The sequence below is a fragment of the Cricetulus griseus genome, chromosome 2 (genome assembly GCF_003668045.3).
Source record: "Cricetulus griseus strain 17A/GY chromosome 2, alternate assembly CriGri-PICRH-1.0, whole genome shotgun sequence".
NCBI classification, from domain to species: Eukaryota; Metazoa; Chordata; class Mammalia; order Rodentia; family Cricetidae; genus Cricetulus; species Cricetulus griseus.
Genome location: NC_048595.1, coordinates 439,743,534 through 439,762,913, shown reverse-complemented (window position 1 = coordinate 439,762,913; position 19,380 = coordinate 439,743,534). Strand labels below are relative to the sequence as shown.

Here is a 19,380-nt window from a genome sequence, read left to right as displayed (position 1 = left end):
GCATTGGGATTACAAGCATGCCCCACCATGTCCAGAATTTTCATGTGGTTTCTAGTGCTTGAACTCACATCCTTATGCTTGCAGAGCACTTTACTAACTGGGCTAGATCCTTGGCCTCTGTCACTGTTTGTTACTTTATACTTAATGAATCCAGTATAGTACTAGGTCTCAAGACTGCAGCTAAGACCAGTACAGATGAGTGCTCTGCCTTTCCAGGACTCAGGCTCTATGAAGAGAGACAGACCCACAGCTCACTCTAATAAATGAGGCCTGTTGAGAGTGCAAATGAACAGAACCAGGCTGAAACAGAGAATGACAAGAAGGCAAAGTCACATGCCTCCCTGGGCAGAAGTCCTCTCCAAGAGCAGAACTACACTCCTCAGAGAAACAGTGAGAAAATATATTCCAAGCAAAATTAAAATAAATAAGCCAGTTAGACAAGTACAATTGTACTCATCACACTGGCCCAATTTCATGGGAAAATTCTGATGACTGAATTGAAGGTAACAAAGTCAGGTGTGTCCTATGTGTCAAGCTAAACGTTTCTGTAACACCGTATCCCATAGAGCTGTCCCATAAAAGCAGAAGGTATTTCATTCATTTTACAAACATACTGATGCCAACAGAAGCAAAGACATTTTTACAGAGTCCTTGGCAGAGCTAAGACACAGAATGAAGTTGAATGAAAAACTGTGACCCTCAGGTCATTACTCCACCATGATGAATGGAAAAACGGCAAAAGGGGGGACTCTGAGTCCAAGCATGTGTTCAAACAGCCTTATCTGGGGCCCTCGGAGACTAAGGGAGGAGCTGTTGAACAGAAATGCCTCCTGAAGAGGGTAACCAGAGTGTGGGCAGAACCCAGTCTTGTATCCTTTCTGGCGATTCACTGATGTCCAATACAGTCCAAGGAAGAAAGCATAAATACCAATATTGACCACAGCACTGCTTCTGCCTGAATGGGGCTGTGCTGGGAACAAGGAAAAACAACTTTAAAGCTTTGGTGTTCTACGGAGTACAGGTGGCAGGATCCTTCTCTTCGGGCACTTAAAGTCCCATTTTCCTGGGCCTTCACCCTTCCCCAGTAGAATCCTAGTTTTACAAAGACACACACACACACACACACACACACACACACACACACACACACACACACACACACAACCAGTGAACACATGCACTCTGAACTTCTTCCTCTGAACTCAATCACTCTTAATTCTCAGTAAGCAGAAAAGATGTAGCAATGCCTTTGTTTTTGCTGTGCATTTAACTGAAATTCCAAAGCTCACAATACAAGTTAAACTTTAGGATCAGTAACCCTTGGAGGACCCATTTTGTGAGAACTCACCTGCAGCTTATATGGAACAAAGAGCCCATAAACACAACAATGCTTTTATGACTCTGTTCCTGTTATTACTTAGAACCTTAAGCCTTTTCATTTAAATGGTGCCAGAGGTAGAATCTAGGGCCACATGCAGACAGTGTACTCAGAGCTTCTTGTAGCCACTGTAGACCTGAATAGGTTAGGGCCCCAACCCTACCCTAGGCCAGGGAATACTGTTCACTAATCTAAATGCAAGGCAATCTACACTTCTTATGACCAACGAGGAGAATCACTTCAAAGCTATCCAATGATAGGTCTGCCATGAGCCGACCAGACATATTTCAAATGAAAAGCCAATCCCTTCCTTCACCAACATCCATGGAACATGTGAATTCTATTGTATTGGGTTCTATGCTAGGTGCCATAAACAAAACTCAAATGACCAATGGTCAGCACCTGTAAGGGGGGATCCAGGGGTCACAGAAGGACCAAACAATTATAGGTCACAGCAAGATGTGCTCTGCTGGCTGAAAACACAGAACAGAGCGGCAATGTGGTTCTGCTTTGGAGACCCTTGAAGAATGTGGTGTCTTTGAAAAGTCCCATTTTTTCAATTGGAATTTCTTTTTAAGCTGAAGCTAGAAGTTACTATTTGCACCTGTGGGACAACCGGCTCCTTTGAGGGGCTAAGAATCAGGGCACACTCAACATTCCCCTGCGGGTGAGCCGACGGTCTTCTGAGGAAAAAGGCAGTTTTCTCCAAATCTCTGCAGCATTTTTCTCTGTCCTGCCTTTCATCATCTAGAAGTTCACATAGCTGTCTGGGTGCTAGACAAAGTAAAAATGGATACATTCCTAATAGAGAGGCTTTCAGCTTTAGGATCACTTCCTCAATCCAGGTGCCAGTCCATAGCTATGCATTCAGTAACTGTCTTCATACAGACTTCATCCATCTTTACTATAGGCCCAATACTTAAGTCAAGGGCCGAGTCTCTCAGGCCCAGCTGCTCTAGTCCTATTTCCCATAGGCTGTCCTTCTGTCTCACTATATCAGTTTGTACCCATCTTACCCGAAACCATCACTACCACTGTGCCTTGGTCAACAGCTCCATTGGGCCCACAAGAAAACTCAAGTCCTTTAGCCTTGCCCTTCCTTAGACCTTGCATCCCATTTTGAAGACTATTTCTCCTCTCTGGCTCTTCTGGTTAGTCAATCCACCTGCACTTTCCTCCTAATCAGGTTTCTATCACTGTTTCATGTTTAACAAGTTCCAGAACCAGAGGTTCAAGTTTAGTCACTGGGTGTGACATAAACTCCAATGACTGTTCTGGTGCGCTAGTACTCCTGGTTAGACCTAGTGCCCTTCATGATGTAATCTTTAAAAGTTCACTGGTTAACCATTTCCCTTAGAACCAAGTAATCTTTATAGATGTGTGCTGCCTCATAACTGATCAAGCCAGGTAATATAGTGTTCAAAAAATAAAACACAAGGAAGAGGAGATAACACAAATGCCAAGCAAGGACAGAAGGAAAACCATAGTCATGATGCAATAGTTAGTGGAAACAAGAAATTCTCACTTGTAGCACTACAAAAACAGCCCACAAATTCCAATTATTTTGTTCAGGACAACAATGGCTCTCCAAGTATTAGCTAGGGAACCCTGAGGACCTTACAAGGGAATTTTACAGAGTCAAAACTATTTCGATCCATGGCGATACTGACTTTTTAAAAATCTCATTTTCTCTTAAGCATATGGTGGCATTTTCTAAAGGTTACTCCATGTGTGAAATCACAGTAGATTGAATTCGGAAGTGAGAGAATCCAGCTCTATTGAGCCCGATGCTAGAGTGATTTGAGCTTTTGAATAAGTTATTTCCCCCAAAGGATCATCATTTATGTTTTTGTGCAGCTAATAGGAATGTCCTTTTCGTTGCTTTGCTTTCTTGTTATCTGACTGGAACTCAGAGCCATATAAATGAAAACAAAGGGTCCTGAAGCCAAAACATTTGAGAACCTCAGTCTTTCACAACCCACTGTCCTTCAGAATCAGACAAAAGCCACTCCTGTCAACTTTCCTATCCTCTTACCTGTCTGAAGGAAAGCTGACTTGGAGCAGAGCACAAAAATACCCATTTTTAAAAGCCAGCTTTCTGTGTAAATCCACAGTGTAGGATGTGGAGACAGCATGGCATCCCTGTGATTCAAGGCTATCTACACAGCTGAGAAGAAGAGGAGGGGAGGGGAGGGGAGGGGAGGGAGGGGAGAGGAGAGAGAGAAGAGAGAGAGAGAGAGAGAGAAGAGAAGAGAAGAGAGAGAGAAGAGAAGAGAAGAGAAGAGAAGAGAAGAGAAGAGAAGAGAAGAGAAGAGAAGAGAAGAGAAGAGAAGAGAAGAGAAGAGAAAGAGAAGAGAGAGCAGCAGCGGGGGAAGGGGAGAAGGGGAGAAAAGGGAGAGGTAGAGAGGAGAAGGTAAGGAAGACGAGGTCTAGTGTTCTTGTTCGGGATGCCCCTGGGAATGCTAATGATACCATTACAACAGAGGAGCATAGAGGAGAGGGAAGGAAGGAGGAGGAGATAGAGGAGGGAAAGGGGAAAGAGAGGAAATCGGAGGGAGAAAAAGGAGGAGGAACCACAGCCTCTCCCCTCAGCTGTCCTTTGTTCTTCAAACCAACGCGCAGGCCGGGGCCGCTAGACTCCGCCCCATCTCTAACGCTCAGCATCACTGAGCGTCACTGGAGCAGAACCGACCCCCGGAGCCCTCCATTCTGATAGGCTGGGGCGCCGCCAGCCTCCGCCAAGGAGAGGCGTGTACGTCACAAGGGCGCAAGGCGCCGGCCGGTAGGCGGGCGTTCAGCAGCCGCCAGCCGCGCTGCAGCGCCGAGGCCGCGGGCCGGCCAGCCGCCATGGTGGACTACTACGAGGTGCTGGGCGTGCCGCGGCAGGCCTCGGCCGAGGCCATCCGCAAGGCGTACCGCAAGCTGGCGCTCAAGTGGCACCCGGACAAGAACCCCGAGCACAAGGAGGAGGCAGAGAGGCGGTTCAAGCAGGTGGCGCAGGCCTACGAGGTCCTATCTGACGCCCGCAAGCGCGAGGTGTACGACCGCTGCGGCGAGGCGGGCGAGGTGGGCGGCGGCGGCGCGGCCGGCAGCCCGTTCCAGGACGCCTTCCAGTATGTCTTCTCCTTCCGAGACCCCGCCGAGGTCTTCAGGGAATTCTTCGGGGGCCGCGACCCCTTCTCGTTCGACTTCTTCGGAGACCCGTTTGAGAACTTCTTTGGGGATCGGAGGAGCTCCCGGGGAAGCCGATGCCGAGGGGCTGTACCCTTCTCTGCCTCCTTCACCGACTTCCCAACTTTTGGAGGCGGCTTTGCCTCGTTAGATACCGGATTCACATCCTTCGCTTCTCCGGGAAGCCCAAGCCTTTCTTCTTTCTCCATGTCCTGTGGCGGTGGGGCGGCAGGCAACTTCAAGTCGGTGTCAACCTCCACCGAGATCGTCAATGGCAAAAAAATCACCACCAAGAGAATCGTTGAGAATGGCCACGAAAGGGTGGAGGTGGAAGAAGATGGACAGTTAAAGTCCCTGATAATTAATGGCAAAGAGCAGTTGCTTCGCATCGATACTCAGTAACGACATAAAGTGCGTTTTAAGGACGATCAGGACTTTTTTTTTTGTTTAAAAGCGTTTTCACGGGAACTCTACTTTCAGAACAACTGTATTCAAGACATTATATACAGCTCATTCTGGTGCCTCTTACTGTTGGGACTGCAGGGATAGGATCTCTCTTGGTCTTTATGCCTGTTGTAAATATCTGTATGCCTTTGGCACTCATTAAATTTAATCCCGAGGCTGACCACCGTTATGTCCTAGCGGTAGGAAACACTTCACAGCACCTAAAACCGCACAATGTCCGTTTTGTGATAATTCTACCTAGAGAGCGTTCTGTGAAGTGCAGCCATTTAATATAGCTCCACTTTCCCACATTCACACTGTGGTGGAAGATATACATATATTGATTGTTTAGTTGAAAATAACTTGAAAAAGCAGCTTTTAGTTTACCTAAAATAATAGTGGTATAGGAAATTGACCAGTGTTCAAATGAAAGGTTAAGTTACATTGAAGGAAGTACACTAAGGAGGTTCTGGTCACTGCTGCAATGGATTACCATGAACTTGGTAATGTATATTACATTAGCTCTTCTAGGCTAGAAATCTGAAGTCCAAGTCAATGGGCAAAAAGGCAGGTTGCCAAGACCATGCTCTCTGAAGGTTTAAGGCTGCATCTATCAGTCAAGGTCTCAACATGGGGCTGGTTAGTGCTCAGCCCTAAATTTGTTCTACAAACAGTAGAAGATACTGGAAGTGAAAAGAAGTGCCTTTTAAAGGATAAGCTTCACAGTTGCCATATGTAATATATATGTAAATATGTATCAACAATAGAGTCCATTCTGTTAGCACAGTTGGGTGCTTCATCTTCAGACCTTGCAGAAGATGGTTGCCTTTAGAGAGTACACCATAGAATATCCTACCTCACTCCAATGTCATCAGTGAAGACTGCATAAGACATGGAAGCAAAGGGGTTTTAAATTTCCACACTTAGTAATTCTCTTCTGAGAGGTCATGGAACCTAAGCACATTATTATAAAGACTACATAAACATGTTGGATACCCATACTGCCCTGAAAGTGTAACCTCATGCAGTGACATATGTACAGTACAAAGCAGAAACTCGAGATTCAGCACTGTCCCCTGGGTCACACAGAGCCTTTAGAAACCACATCAATGAAACAATCACTGCAGAACCAGGTGGTAGCTGTTTTCTAACAATAGCAAGTTCCCAAATCAGACCAACTACCAGACTTGGAAAGAAATGTTTTCCTCAGCCCAGGGAGCAAAGGAAGATAGTCACCAAGGGCTGGGAGATGGCCCCGGGGGGTTCAGTGCTTACTAGACAAACATCCCCCAAAACATAACTGGTGAATGTGGTAGTCCCCAGAAGGCAGAAACATGCAATCACCAGAGCAAGCTGTCAGACAAGATGAGCTGTATTGGCAAGCTCTGACTTTTTTTTGGAGAGACCCTGGATAAGGTGGGCAAGTAATCGAAGATGGTTCCTGACATCTGACTTGGACCCCCACGTGCATGCACACATGCAAAATATGCAGACACACATGCATACTGCACACATAGAAACAAGGGGAAACGATACTGAGTAGAACGTTGGCGTGGGTTTATATCTGAACTGGTAGATATCAGGGATTTGGGGATAACGAGCATACAGTTCCGTGGTGGTTAGATTTGGAAATCGCCACCCTGGTAGGACAGAATGGGTGAGTCTGAAACCACACAGTAGAAAAAACATCTTCAGCAGAGAGTCCATGGTAGACAATGAGTCTGGCATACTGAGGCCACTAAGAGGGCATAGATTTTCAGCTCTGGCTAGATTCAACAGTTGAGAGCAAACACAAGAATCAGTGTTCATATATCCTGGATTAATGGTACTTAGTATAAATGGAAAGTTCCTGGCTGGCCTGGAACTAATTATGTAGGCTAGGCTGGCCTTGAATTCACAGAAATCTACTCTGCTCCCCAAATGTAGGAATTCACAGTATGTGTCACCAGACCCAACTATAAATTAATGAATTGGCAAGCTTGAAAACCTCTTCAAAAATTGCTCAATCTCAAAACACTTCTGCAGATATGCCTGTGGAAGGTCATTTTTTTAGGAAAGGTTTGTCGTGGTGGTCACAAGGCACCTTGTGCAAAGAGGAGCCTCCTGAATCCACCAGTGGATCTGCTCTGTAAGAGCATATTCCTGCACAAGCCTGACAACTTGACTTTGATCCTTGGGACCTGTGGTGGAAGAAGAGAACCAGCAACTGGAAGTTGAAGTTGTTCTTGACCCCCACATGAGCACCCTGAAGTACATGTACCCTCCCAGCCATACACACATGCACATCTCACCTAATTTTTTTCAAGCATTCAACTCCACTATAAGGGGATTCCCCTCAATGAACCACTGGGAGAATTTTCTAGAATGTAACAGGCAAGGAAGAACAATACACTGTAAGACCCAGAAGACTAGGAGCCCTGCTTCACCTAAAACAGAATGAGCCAGTCATAGTGGCTGGAGGTTCACACACAGCCATTTTGGGTTTAGCTTCATCAACATGGCTGAAAAGCATTTGAAAGAAACTATACTGTCTTCAGGTAACTACCTTTCCTTTGATTTTACGTCACAGCCTTAAAAAGATACCTTCTCCATTTTAGGAAGTCATTCATTTGTATCAGCTTATGTTTCCAGAATTTCCAGTTCCACGTTGTCATCAGTTGTTTCCCCTCTCCCCTACTCACTCTCATCTTCCACATTCCTTCTTTCTCCTAACTCCTCTCCTCCCTCCCTCCCTCCTACCTCTCCCTTCCCTGTATCCCAGTTCAGGGTTCATTATGTAGCCAAAGATGGACTTGAACTCATAATGCTACCTCAGCTTCCTAAGTGCTAGGATTGCAGACCTGACATCCTAAAACCAGATTACAGGTTTTCTCACTAAATACAGATTCATTCAACTTCCTTAGATCTCCATTAAGCCATTTAGTGTAGTTTCAATTACTGTCAGACAAGCTAACTGGATTGGGAAGTAGCCAATGGCCTCAGGACTAAATATACAATTTGTTCTCCACCTCTACACTGTGATAAAGTAAAAAGGTTTGTTATGGTAGATTTCTCTAGACAATTTTCTTTTAGCTTTCTACATACAAAATTTGAAATAGACAATTGAGTTATATCATGGAAGATCTGCCATCATACAGTAGCTGCTCAGTTACACGTGGATTATTGAGCATTTGATATATGGCTGGTCCAATTGATCCTATAAACTACTCATTAGCTTGCTTCCAGGTCTGTTGAGTACTCAAGAGTTCTATGAACATACCCACATCCCCATTTCATCCCTGAGAGCATCAACCACTGCCATTCGCTGATTCTTTCAGCCTTCAAGAAGATCTGAAAGCAACATACCCTCTGCTGGGTCAGGCTGCAGCTCGGTGTCTCACCTCCTGTGCAGAACCAGGATAATCACCAGTAGACAAACCTTGACTAGATACATGGGCAGTCCCAAAAGAGACCCAGTACAGTCCCTCAGTTCCATTGCCTTCACCTCAGCCTTTCATCCTGATACCGGCCTCTGAAAATCTGAAGTATAGCACTGTGGGCACCTTAGTAGGTGAATTTAACCACAGCCTCTTAGGAAAAGAGAGATAGATAACTTTGGAGAGATTAATAAATAAGCACTTGAAAGTAAAACAAAAAATATTTTTCCTGGAAAATTCTTGAGATAAAGACAGAATACAGACCTGATGGAGTGGCTTCCTGTTAGCACAGTTTATGCCCCCAATGAAGACCATGTTAGGCATGATGGGCCTGGGGTAGTCAAACACAAAGTCCCCTCGGAACAGCCACACCGATGCATGGCTAAGAACCTCCACCAAGGACACCTCTCTCTGCAAAAGCTCAGAGGCAAGGCTTTCATAGGGAGTGAATGAGATATGGCAAAAGTACTTCAAGGGGAGAGGGTACAGCATGTTCTTGACCCTTTGCAGGAAGCTCATGTGGTCCGAATGTGTTGTGAGTAGCCTTGGAATATATGAAGAAGGGTTTGGACACTGTGTGGCCTCAGAGTCTATGTCACAGGGAATGGAGCGCAGAAAAAAAACAGCAGGAATCTGTAGGTACTTGGCCAGCACTGCCCCACAGGGAAATACAGGGTCTGTTAAGACCACATCGAAGAAACTGGAATTCAGCTGCTGGATCAGGGTCTCGTTGTGCAGAAGACCTGCACAAGAATTTGCATAGAGTTCTGAAACGTTTCTTAAAGCTGCTAAATTTTCAAAAAAAACCTCCACAAAACCTTGTGTTTCAAAGGCCTTCTTAGCGTTTCCCAGTAGGTTTTGTTGATATTCTTCCTGGGTGGATGGAAAGGGAAAGGTTTTGAGGGTGAAGAAGTCCTCTCCTTTGATGTGCAGAGTCACTTCTGGAGCCAGGACCACAATCTGGTGGCCTCGGGCGTGGAGCTCCCTGGAGAAATCCCTCATGCTCAGCCAGTGACTGCCTTCCATTGGAAACACCAGCACCTTTGCACCTTGAGCCCACGGTAGGGCACACAGCAGGAGCAGCAACCCTGAGAGTCCTGCGTCCATCTCCCCAGAGGCCCACAGCAGTGAACTGTCCACAGCTTGTGCCTCCTTTGTAAGTTTATTCCTTTTCTTATCACCAGGCCACCTATCACCTTGCATACCACTGAGTAGTATAGTGCCCTTAAGTTAATCATTACAAAATAAATCTCCCCCTGCCTTGCACTAATGCCCTATCCTTCTGCCTGCCTCTACCCACAGAAACGTAAGCTTTGCTTTTCTTGCCTAATAAGAACTCCTGAGACATGCTTCTCTTTCCCTAAGGCATACTGGTTCACCTCTTGTTTTCTTCCAATTCCCCAAACAAGGCACTGGACACCCTTTTCTTTCACCACCTAGACTGTTAGTACGTTGCCATTGAGCTCGGGGAGCGCCCTCATCTCCCAAAACCTTTCTTCTGGGTAAGAGCTCGTTAAAGTCTGTCCTCCAATTCACAAGTAGCAGTCAATGTATCACAGCATACATGACACTACAAAGCAAGCGTGAGCAGACCAAAGAAGGTAGCCCTTTGCCATGCTTCAGATTCTTCTTGGTGCCAGGAGTATAAGGATTGGGTAACACAATCTGAAGTAGCTGTCTGCTGGCAAAGATGGTCATGCTGGAAAGATCTCAAAGTCAAGAGGCTCTGACTCTGCTATAAGACCTTTTGAGAATCGTGTAGTCACTCCATGGGATGAAGCTGATGCTTTGTAATGCACCTGTGGACAACACCAGCCTAGGCACCGACACCGAGTGAGTTCTGGAAGCATCCAGCTCCCTCCCATAAGCTGATCTCCTTAAAAGGGACAAAGACTTCTCAGGGATATGGCCTGGTCCCAGGTTCTATTCTGAATGCCAAGGGCTGCAGGATCCTGCACTCTGTTAAGGGCCCTAGGTGAACACTAGTCTGGGGCTGCATGGCATTCCGAGGTTTGTGATCGAGTTTCCTTCTACAATCCATGCCAGACCAGAACCCTGATGAGGATGGAATTCTCCAAAAAGCATGGACTACAATTTTCTGTGGCACTGCTCAGATTCAAGGAAAGGTGAATTTGAGGCCCAGGTTAGGGCAGGATCCCAGTTGTGGGCACTATGTACATAACTAGGGATCTGGTCCCACCACGTGTGAGGAGCAGTTGCTGTCATCTCCTTCCTTTACATGCCCTGAGGCTGGCTCCACTCTCCACTAAACAAGCTCCTTGGGGTGTTCTACACTCCACCCCTCTGCATCTGCATCATTCTGCCAGGCTGGCCAGGGTGAGGCTTCCCTCTGGAGAGAAGCCACCCTCTTAGGATGCAACCAGGAGCAGAATCAGCAGCTATTTATAAGCAAAATGCCTGACACTGTGCAAGCAGCCTTTGTATTTCACCCTTTCATGGAGGGTGGGAAGCCAAACAATGTTCTGCTTTCTTTTTCTGCATGTTTTGCCACTTCTCTGCATGTTTTACCTCACCTCAAATCCCATTGTTTCCCTTCTATGGCTATCTACGCAGAATTACCCACGTATAGGCTGTAGCCATTCTTGTCCATGTCATGCCCATAAAAGGAAAAGAAGAGATGGAGCTGGTGGCTGAGCAGTCAGAGCCTGAAATCTGATTGCTGCTTTAGCTGCTGATGTCAGCATTAACAGGAACACTCCCATCACTACATCTAGTAGAGGAGGCAGCCAGTTCCAGAGGCAGAACCCACTTTCCCCCAGACTCGGTATGCCCATCTTGTGCACCTGTGCTAGGGAAAAGCACACATTGGTTGCTCCCCTCAATGCGAGGACCTGAAATGTGCTCACAGATCTAAAGCATACAAGAGCCAGATACCACGACTGGACAATTTCTACATAAAATCTAGATCAAAAGGATACTGTCAGTTCTGCTCACTGGGTGCCATAACTGTAGACTAGAATCATAAAGGGTGCATGGCAAATATTGGCCTTCACAATATTCTTATTTCCTTTTTCAGTTTAAAATGTCATATATATGTATATGCTGTTTGGAGTATCAATTATGATAAATCCCTAGGCAAACAGTATTATTTCTTGGAACTAGGAAATGAGGTTTAGCACAGCACTTTGATCCTTGCATTTGTCCTGGGCTAGAAATGTGCAGGTTCAGGTAACTGGCCCTGGATTTTCCATCCATCCTAGTGAAACACATGAGTATGTTAATATCATTCTTAAGTAGCTTTGAGGTGACTCAGTTGTACATGGATGCTGCCGATGTTTTAATAGTTGATGATCACTTGGCTCAAAGTAAATCTTGCCTCTTTGAAAGTAGAGAGAAGCCTGGCAAAGTGGGCGTTCTTAGTTGTCAGCACTCTTGTACCAAGTCATCACACACTGGATGGCTTAAATTCCCATTTAATCGATGCATGGTTTGGAAGCTACAAAGTTGGGTCAACAGAATCACACTCCCTCTAAGCACCCTGAGTGTGAGACTGGTTGGTGGGATGTCAGGAACAAGACAACTATATTGGCACAGTTTATGCCCCACATAAAGGGATTTTATAGCATGGTAGCCTTGGAAAGTCCCACACAAAAATTCTGCACCTCCTATAAAACTGGGTTTGGATATATTTTAGTGCCCTTAAAGGCTAAAATAAATGTGATGAGTAACTCTGTCTCTGTCTGTGTCTCTGTCTGTCTGTGTCTCTGTCTGTCTGTCTGTCTGTCTCTCTCTCTCTCTCTCTCTCTCTCTCTCTCTCTCTCTCTCTCTCTCTGTGTGTGTGTGTGTGTGTGTGTGTGTGTGTGTGTGTATTTCCTTCAAGGAAGGTAGGAATCCAGATAAATACTCTACAATTTCTCCTCGAAAGTTAGTTCCCCTGCCTTCTTTTCCTCCATCTGCTTTCTGTACCGGCCACTTCTCTACGTTTTATCTCATGTCAATCCCATTGCTTTCCTTCTATGGCTATCTACGCAGAATTACCCACTTGTAGGCTGTAGCCACTCTTGTCCATGCCCATAAAAGGAAAAGAAGAGATGGAGCTGGTGGCTGAGCAGTCAGAGCCTGAAATCTGATTGCTGCTTTAGCTGCCAATGTCAGCATTAACAGGAACACTCCCATCACTACATCTAGTAGAAGAGGCAGCCAGTTCCAGAGGCAGGACCCACTTCGGCCCAGACTCGGTATGCCCATCTTGTGCGCCTGTGCTAGGGAAAAGCACACCAAGGCAACAATGCATGTTTACCCTCAAAGGGGTAGCATGTGCCACAGTATATACCTGAAGCTCAAAGTATTACTTACAGAAGTCATTCCTCCCCTTTCTACCATGTACATCCCAGTGAATCAAACTCGGGTTGTCGACTTCACAACAGTACCTTTACTTGCTGAGCCCTCTCACTGGCGCAGATTTAGCACTATCCTTGATTCCACTCATGTTTTACAAAATTTCCAAGATGTATATGCTATTTGGCATCTATGAAAACCAGCGGCCACACAAGCCCTACATGGGCATCCTTGGTTCTGGAATCACTGCAGAAGCCCATAGTAGAGGGCCTACCTTACCAGGCTGTGACCCTTAGCCTAGTGTAGTCATCTCCTTATCTCCATGTTCCCTAATATTCAGCATGTCATTGTGTGGCATGGTGCCCTCCTTTCACTAATCATTACAAAATAAATCCATACTTGGCAGTGACTCTACTGTCTTACCCTTTTGCCTCTCCACACAAGAAACTGCCCTTATCATCCCTACCAGTTGAACTCCAGTGGCCTGTGGCTGCTATAGAGTGAACACCAGAGTTCATCTCATTTGTCCTCCTACATTCAAAACAAGATTCTGCACACTCATTGCTTTCTTTGTCAGCCACTGAGCTCAGAGAAGAACCTGACGGTTGGTGTGGTGGTTTGAATGAGAATGGTCCCCATAGGCTCATATATTTATTTGGTCCCTAGTTGGTGGAACTGTTTTGGGAGGGATTAAGAGGTGTGATCTTGTTGGAGGAGGTTACTGCAAGTGGGGTTTGAGATTTCAAAAAGCCTATGCCAGGCTCAGTCTGTCTCTGTCATTGTCACTATCGCCCTCTCCTTCTCCCTTCCTCTGTCCCACCTTCTCCAACTTTTGGATAAAATATACACTCTCAGCTACTTTCCCAGTGTCATGTCTGCCATGCTCCCTGCATGGTCACTGTCTCACACTCTGAACTGTAAGCAAGCCTCCAGTTACATGCTTTTTAAAGAAGATGCCTTGGTCATGGTGTCTCTTCACAGCAATAGAAAAGTAACAAAAGGCTGGGCATTGGTGGTGCACGCCTTTAATTCCAGCACTCAGGAGGCAGAAGCAGGCATATCTCAGTGAGTTCAAGACCATCCTGGTCTACAAGAGCTAGTTCCAGGACAGCCTCCAAAGCCACAGAGAAACCCTGTCTCGAAAAACCAAAAAAGAAAAAAAGAAAAAGGAAAGAAAGAAAGAAAGAAAGAAAGAAAGAAAGAAAGAAAGAAAGAAAGAAAGAAAGAAAGAAAGGGAAGAAAGGAAGGAAGGAAGGAAGGAAGGAAGGAAGGAAGGAAGGAAGGAAGGAAGGAAGGTAACGAAAGCAGCTGGTATCTATTATACTCTCTGCTAGACATGCTATACTCAGAAACACTTTCAGGATTCTTCTCACTAGTACATCACAGAACACTGCTAAGTTTGCTGCATCTCCAAATTGGTGCATTTCCTGGACTGTAAAGTAACTAACTATAATGAGCTGGGACAGTGTATTGCAAATGCCTGGCCGATGCAAGGCCAATGCTGAGGCTACATGCTTCTGCACTTCCTTAAAGGACCGGGGCAGGCACTAATCTGGACCTCTACTGCCTCCTGTGGTTTGTGATTGGGTTCCATTCTACAGTTCTTGCAAGGAACTGTTTCCCTTCTATGGCTATCTATGCAGAATTATCTGAGTCTATGGACAATGACAATTTGGATGCATCCACAGAATATTCAAAAACACTGATCTTGTGACTCTGGAGCACCTGCAAGGTAGCTAATAAAAATGGAGACAAGATGTAAGTGAAACTACATGCTGACTGCATCTATTTCCATTCTCTGGTATCATGTGAGCTCACACCCAGGCCTTCCTAGAAAGCATCACTAAGGACTAGTGGGTAAAAAGTTCCATTATCTTGCCACTGAAAATCTGAAAACAATCTGTGTCTACTTGAGTCAAGTCACAGCTCAGTTTCTCTGCATCTTTCCAACTTCAGAAAAGTCACACCTCTAGAAAGACAGTGCCCAGACAAGTAAGCAGTGTTGGTGGAGTCCCACCGCTGCACCTCAGTCCAAGGACCGACCCTCAGTATGGCATTGCAGTCCCCTCAGTGACCACTAAAAACCTGAAATGTCAGTTATAGATATCTTGAGAACTGAACATATCAGATATATTGGAGAATACAAGGTAAAAAAAAATCCTGGAAATCTGAGACCGATGATCACATCAAAATAAGATATTTAGAAAATTAGAATATTGTAAAGCTAAACTAGGGCTCCAATGAAGACCTGAGAGAGTGGCTTCCTGCTAGTATAGTTTATGCCCCCAGTGAGGACCACATTGGACAAGATGGGCCTGAGGTACTTGAACATAAAGTCTCCAAGAAACAGCCATACTGACGAATGGCTGAGAACCTCCACCAAGGACACCTCTGTGCAAAAACCTGGAGGTGAGACTCTCAAAAAGCCTGGATATTGTTTCATATGGACTGTTCAACCATTTTATAATTTAGGGACTTTTGTTACTATGGGAATCTATGAAACCAAAATACTTGGATAGAGTGATGGTTTAACATTAAATAAAAAAAGGGAGGTGAATCTTAATATGCAAACATAACTTAAGCAAATCCAAGTACTAGACATTGACTTAGGAACTGGGCAGATTTAGAGGCAAGTTCTGCTACACAAAGCATGAAGACGTGCAATCTGAGTGTGCTATTTGAATCTACGAGCTTCACCTTCAAAACAATCCTGGAGCACTGATGCTGAAGAAACTGAAATGAACAAAGAAAACATGCTGTACTTTGCTTCTGTTTCCATTTCCAGACACAGGGCAAAGCAAGGACATGGTAAGGGAGAAGAGCTGCTCATAGAGACTGGAGAATAGAAACCCAGGGAGGACAGGTGCACTTAAGGTTAAACTGATTGGAGCCTTAGCAGAAAGTCCTTCCAGCTTTGTGTGAGATCCAGGTTAATTGCAGACTTACTGCCTGCTCTACTAGGCAAAGGAATTGCCCCTCCCTGGAGCCAAGATCTGAATCCCAGACACCTGCCACTGAAAGTCTGAGACCAAGCTCAGCTTCTCCGGTCATCCCCAGATTCTGGATATATCATGTTCAGGAGACACTGTCATGGCTAGTGGGCATACTCAGTGGCCACCCACCATGGCTCCTCCATTCTATTAGAGACCCTCACAACTGCCCCCACTCTTCTCACTGGACACCCAAATCCTGATATAACAACTGAGGAAGCCTTAAGGATTTAACTCACCAAAGTTCCTGAAAGATGAGCAGGTAAACAACAACTCAGAATGAGGACATTAGGAAACCTACATTGGTGGAACAGACCTTGGCAAAATATCTAATACAGACCTGAGAGAGTGGCTTTCTGACGACACAGTTCATTCCCCCAACGAAGAACATATTGGGCATGATAGGCCGGGGGTACTCAAACACAAAGTCGAACCTAAGGAGCCATATGGATGCGTGACTGAAAATCTCCATGAAGGACACCTCTCTCTGCAAAAGCTCTGAGGCCAGGCTCTCATAGGGAGTATAAGAGAAGTAAAAAACGATCTTGAATGGCAGATTGTAGAGAATGTTCTTGACTCTCTCCAGAAAGCTCATGCGGTCTGAATTCCTTGTGAATAACCTTGGAACATATGAGGGAGGGCTTGGACACTGGGCAGCCTCAAATTCAACATCAGAAGGAATGAAGCGCAGAAGAAACACAGCAGGAATGTTCAAATATTTGGCCAGCAGTGCCCCACAGGGATACACAGGGTCTGTTAACACCACTTCATAGGAACTAGAGTTCAGATGCTGGATAAGGCCTGTGTTGTACAGTAGACTCGTGCAAGTTCTCACATAGAACGCTGATATGTTTTTCATAAGTTCCATATTGCTTAAGAACATCGTGACAGAATATTCATTTTCAAAGAACATTTGAAGAAGGCTCAACAGATTATGTCCATATTCTTCCTTGGTGTATGGAACAGCATAGCTTTTCAGAGTGAAGAAATCATCTTCTTTGATGTACACAGACACATCTGGAGCCAGGACCACAGTCTCATGACCTCGGGTATGGAGCTCCCTCACAATGGTCCTCATGCTCAGCCAGTGACTGCCCTCCGTAGGAATCACCAACACCTTCCCACCCTCAGCCCAGGGCAGACCACAGAGCAGGAGCACCAGCCCTGAGAGTCCTCGCAGAGACACCTGGAGTCCCATTGCCATCTCTAGAGAAGCCCACAGAGGCTAACCTTCCTTTGTGCCCCAAACATGAGTTTCTTCATCTTATATAACCATCAAGTCACCTTGCACAATGGCATGTCATTGGTAGGGTACAATGCCCACCTTCAGTTAATCATTGCATAATAAACTCATGCCTGACCTTCACAACTGTCCTGGCCTTCTGCCTCTGCACAGAGAAAAACAGCTCTTATCATCTCTCTCCTAGAAAGATTCCTGTCACCTGCTGCTGCTCTCTGATAAAGAGACCACCCTTTCTCTCCTCTGATTCCCACAACAAAGATCTGCACAAGCTTGTCATTTCATCATTTTCTTCTCTGTCAGTCATACATCAGCAGGATGCCATTGGGGTCTGAGCAGTGCCTGATGACTGGTCACCCATTGTAACCTCTTCACTAATCATGGCACACTTGGTAGCTCTTTAAAATCTCTCTTAGCCTTCTCAAGAAGCACTCAGTGAGTTGTATAATACAGATCACTGCTAAGCCAGCTCAGACAAAGGTTGCTTGCTCTCTAGTTTGGTGTGGGGATACTATAGTTGAAGTGTAGGCAGCTGTTAAATGTGGTAATGCGGGAAGGATCTTGAATTCATAACTTGAGGATTGAATTCCACAGAGGATAACCCTCCTTACCCGTGTGACTTTTTTCATCTTATACCACTGTCAAATCACCTAGCACAATGGCATGTCATTGGCAGGGACAATGCCCACCTTCAGTTAATCATTCATGAGAAATCTGTGCCTGGCTTTCACTACAGTCCTAACATTCTGCCTCTACACAAGGAGAGTCCACTCTTAACTCCTTACACCTATGGCTGTTCTTGAACCTTCAAGCGTTTACCTCTCCCCCCACCCCAAATTTTCAAAACATTTAATCATTTCCTTCTCTCTCAGCCATTGAGCTCTGAAGAGTACCTGATGGCTGGATCCCCAACACAGCTTCTCCTCGCTCCTCTGGACACAACCAGCTGAGCAATCCCTTAAAGTCTCTCTTTCCATTCTCAAGTAGCCATCATTACATCACAGAACAAAGACCACTGCTAAGTCAGCTTGGGGAAAAGAGAGTATTTTAACCCTCCAGTTGGTGCATTTACTAGCATGTGATGATAATTATCAGGAATACTGAATATGAAGTGATTGGCAGATATCAAATAGGGGAATGCTTGAAGGATTTTGAACTCATGCTTTGATTATTTGGAACTCCTCAATGCTTTGTGGAAAGTTTGATATCTACTCTATGGCATAAAGTTCATGCTACCTGAAGCATGCCTGGGTAAGACCAGTCTATGAAAAGAACAGCACCCTGCTTCCTCGTGGGAGCTGTCACCTCGGTCTACTCACCCGATGGATCCAACGTCTGGCCTGGGATCTAGGCCCATCTGAAGTTCTGTTCTCCTTTATGATGAGGGCTGTAACTCCCTGGGTAGGGGCCTGGCTGACACTAATTTGGGCCTTCACTACCTCCTGGAGTTTGGGATCAGTCTCTCATTCATGATCATTTCAGCTCTGCGTCCTGTTACGGATGCTTTCTCTGATAACCACATGGGGTTATCTGGACTGCATTTGTGTGCAGCCTGTGTTCTAACTTTAAAATGGAAAAGGCCATCTGAGATGAGTCGAGCAGGTCCTCAGATCACATATAATCAGGAGTGTGGTCCCCACCCCAAGTATTTCTTGTACATGTGTTCAGCAGTTGCTGCCATGTCTTGGTCCTACTTGTCCTGGGGTTCCACTGTCTACTGGGCATGTCCCAGGGCTGTCTAGCAATTCCACCTCGAGGCTCCTGAGATCTTCTGCAAAGTCTGGTCAGCTATGGTTGTACAGAGAGACGTCTCCATGGGGAGAGAAGAACGGACTTGGCTAATTATTCTGATAATAACAGATCCTACTACTGGGCAGATGTGTTGTTGCAAAATGCTTCCTGTGGGCCACCAGGTGTCACTGTGAAGCAATCCTTTGTGGCTCCCCATAAGGCTAAGAGTCCGGAATCCTACTTCCTTTTCAAAAACAATTTCTTTGTTGTGTTTTCCTGACCCTTTCTCCCGTCCTCAGCACACTTCTCTGTACGTTTTCCCCTATTCTCAGGTTCTGACCTTCCATGCATACATCAAATCCTATCAGAGACATAAATCTAGATCAGAATCACAAAGAGGCACCTAGCAGATATTAACTACAGTATTCTTAATGTTATGTCTTTAAAGATGTTGACAAATCCTGGCTGCTCATTTGTTCCTGGCAATAGGAAAAGTGTTTGCCACAGACTGTCAGTCTTCCGCTTTACACTTTGTTAGAAATGCTGGGTAAGGTGTAGCTTTCTCTGAACCACTTTTAACTATCCTTCCCTTTTTACAACTTCATAGGGAAGGCTGTTAAGAATATTAATGCTACTTTGGGTTTAAATAAAAAGTTGAGGTGGAGGCATATATCTTTAATCTCAGCACGATGAAGACAAAGGCATGCCAAT

General features: G+C 45.4%; 4 protein-coding genes across 7 annotated transcripts in view; 1 reads left to right on the top strand and 3 right to left on the bottom strand.

Moving 5' to 3' along the window:
- LOC100755423 (UDP-glucuronosyltransferase 1-6) overlaps positions 1-19,380 on the bottom strand; it is a 112,318-nt gene that overhangs the window by 7,698 nt on the left and 85,240 nt on the right. The gene's annotated exons all lie outside the window — the stretch shown is intronic.
- Dnajb3 (DnaJ heat shock protein family (Hsp40) member B3) lies at positions 4,166-5,174 on the top strand. Its single transcript, XM_027397496.2, has one exon. The coding sequence runs from the start codon at positions 4,226-4,228 to the stop codon at positions 4,949-4,951; it is 726 nt and encodes a 241-aa protein (XP_027253297.1). The 5' UTR covers positions 4,166-4,225; the 3' UTR covers positions 4,952-5,174.
- On the bottom strand, positions 8,350-9,516 carry LOC118237868 (UDP-glucuronosyltransferase 1-2-like). Its single transcript, XM_035439964.1, has 2 exons — positions 8,674-9,516; positions 8,350-8,376 (listed from the first exon to the last, which is right to left on the bottom strand). Exons 1-2 carry the CDS (start codon positions 9,514-9,516, stop codon positions 8,350-8,352), a joined length of 870 nt encoding a protein of 289 aa, XP_035295855.1.
- Positions 15,973-16,902, bottom strand: LOC118237869 (UDP-glucuronosyltransferase 1A3-like). The gene has a single exon (XM_035439958.1). It carries the CDS (start codon positions 16,900-16,902, stop codon positions 15,973-15,975), a length of 930 nt encoding a protein of 309 aa, XP_035295849.1.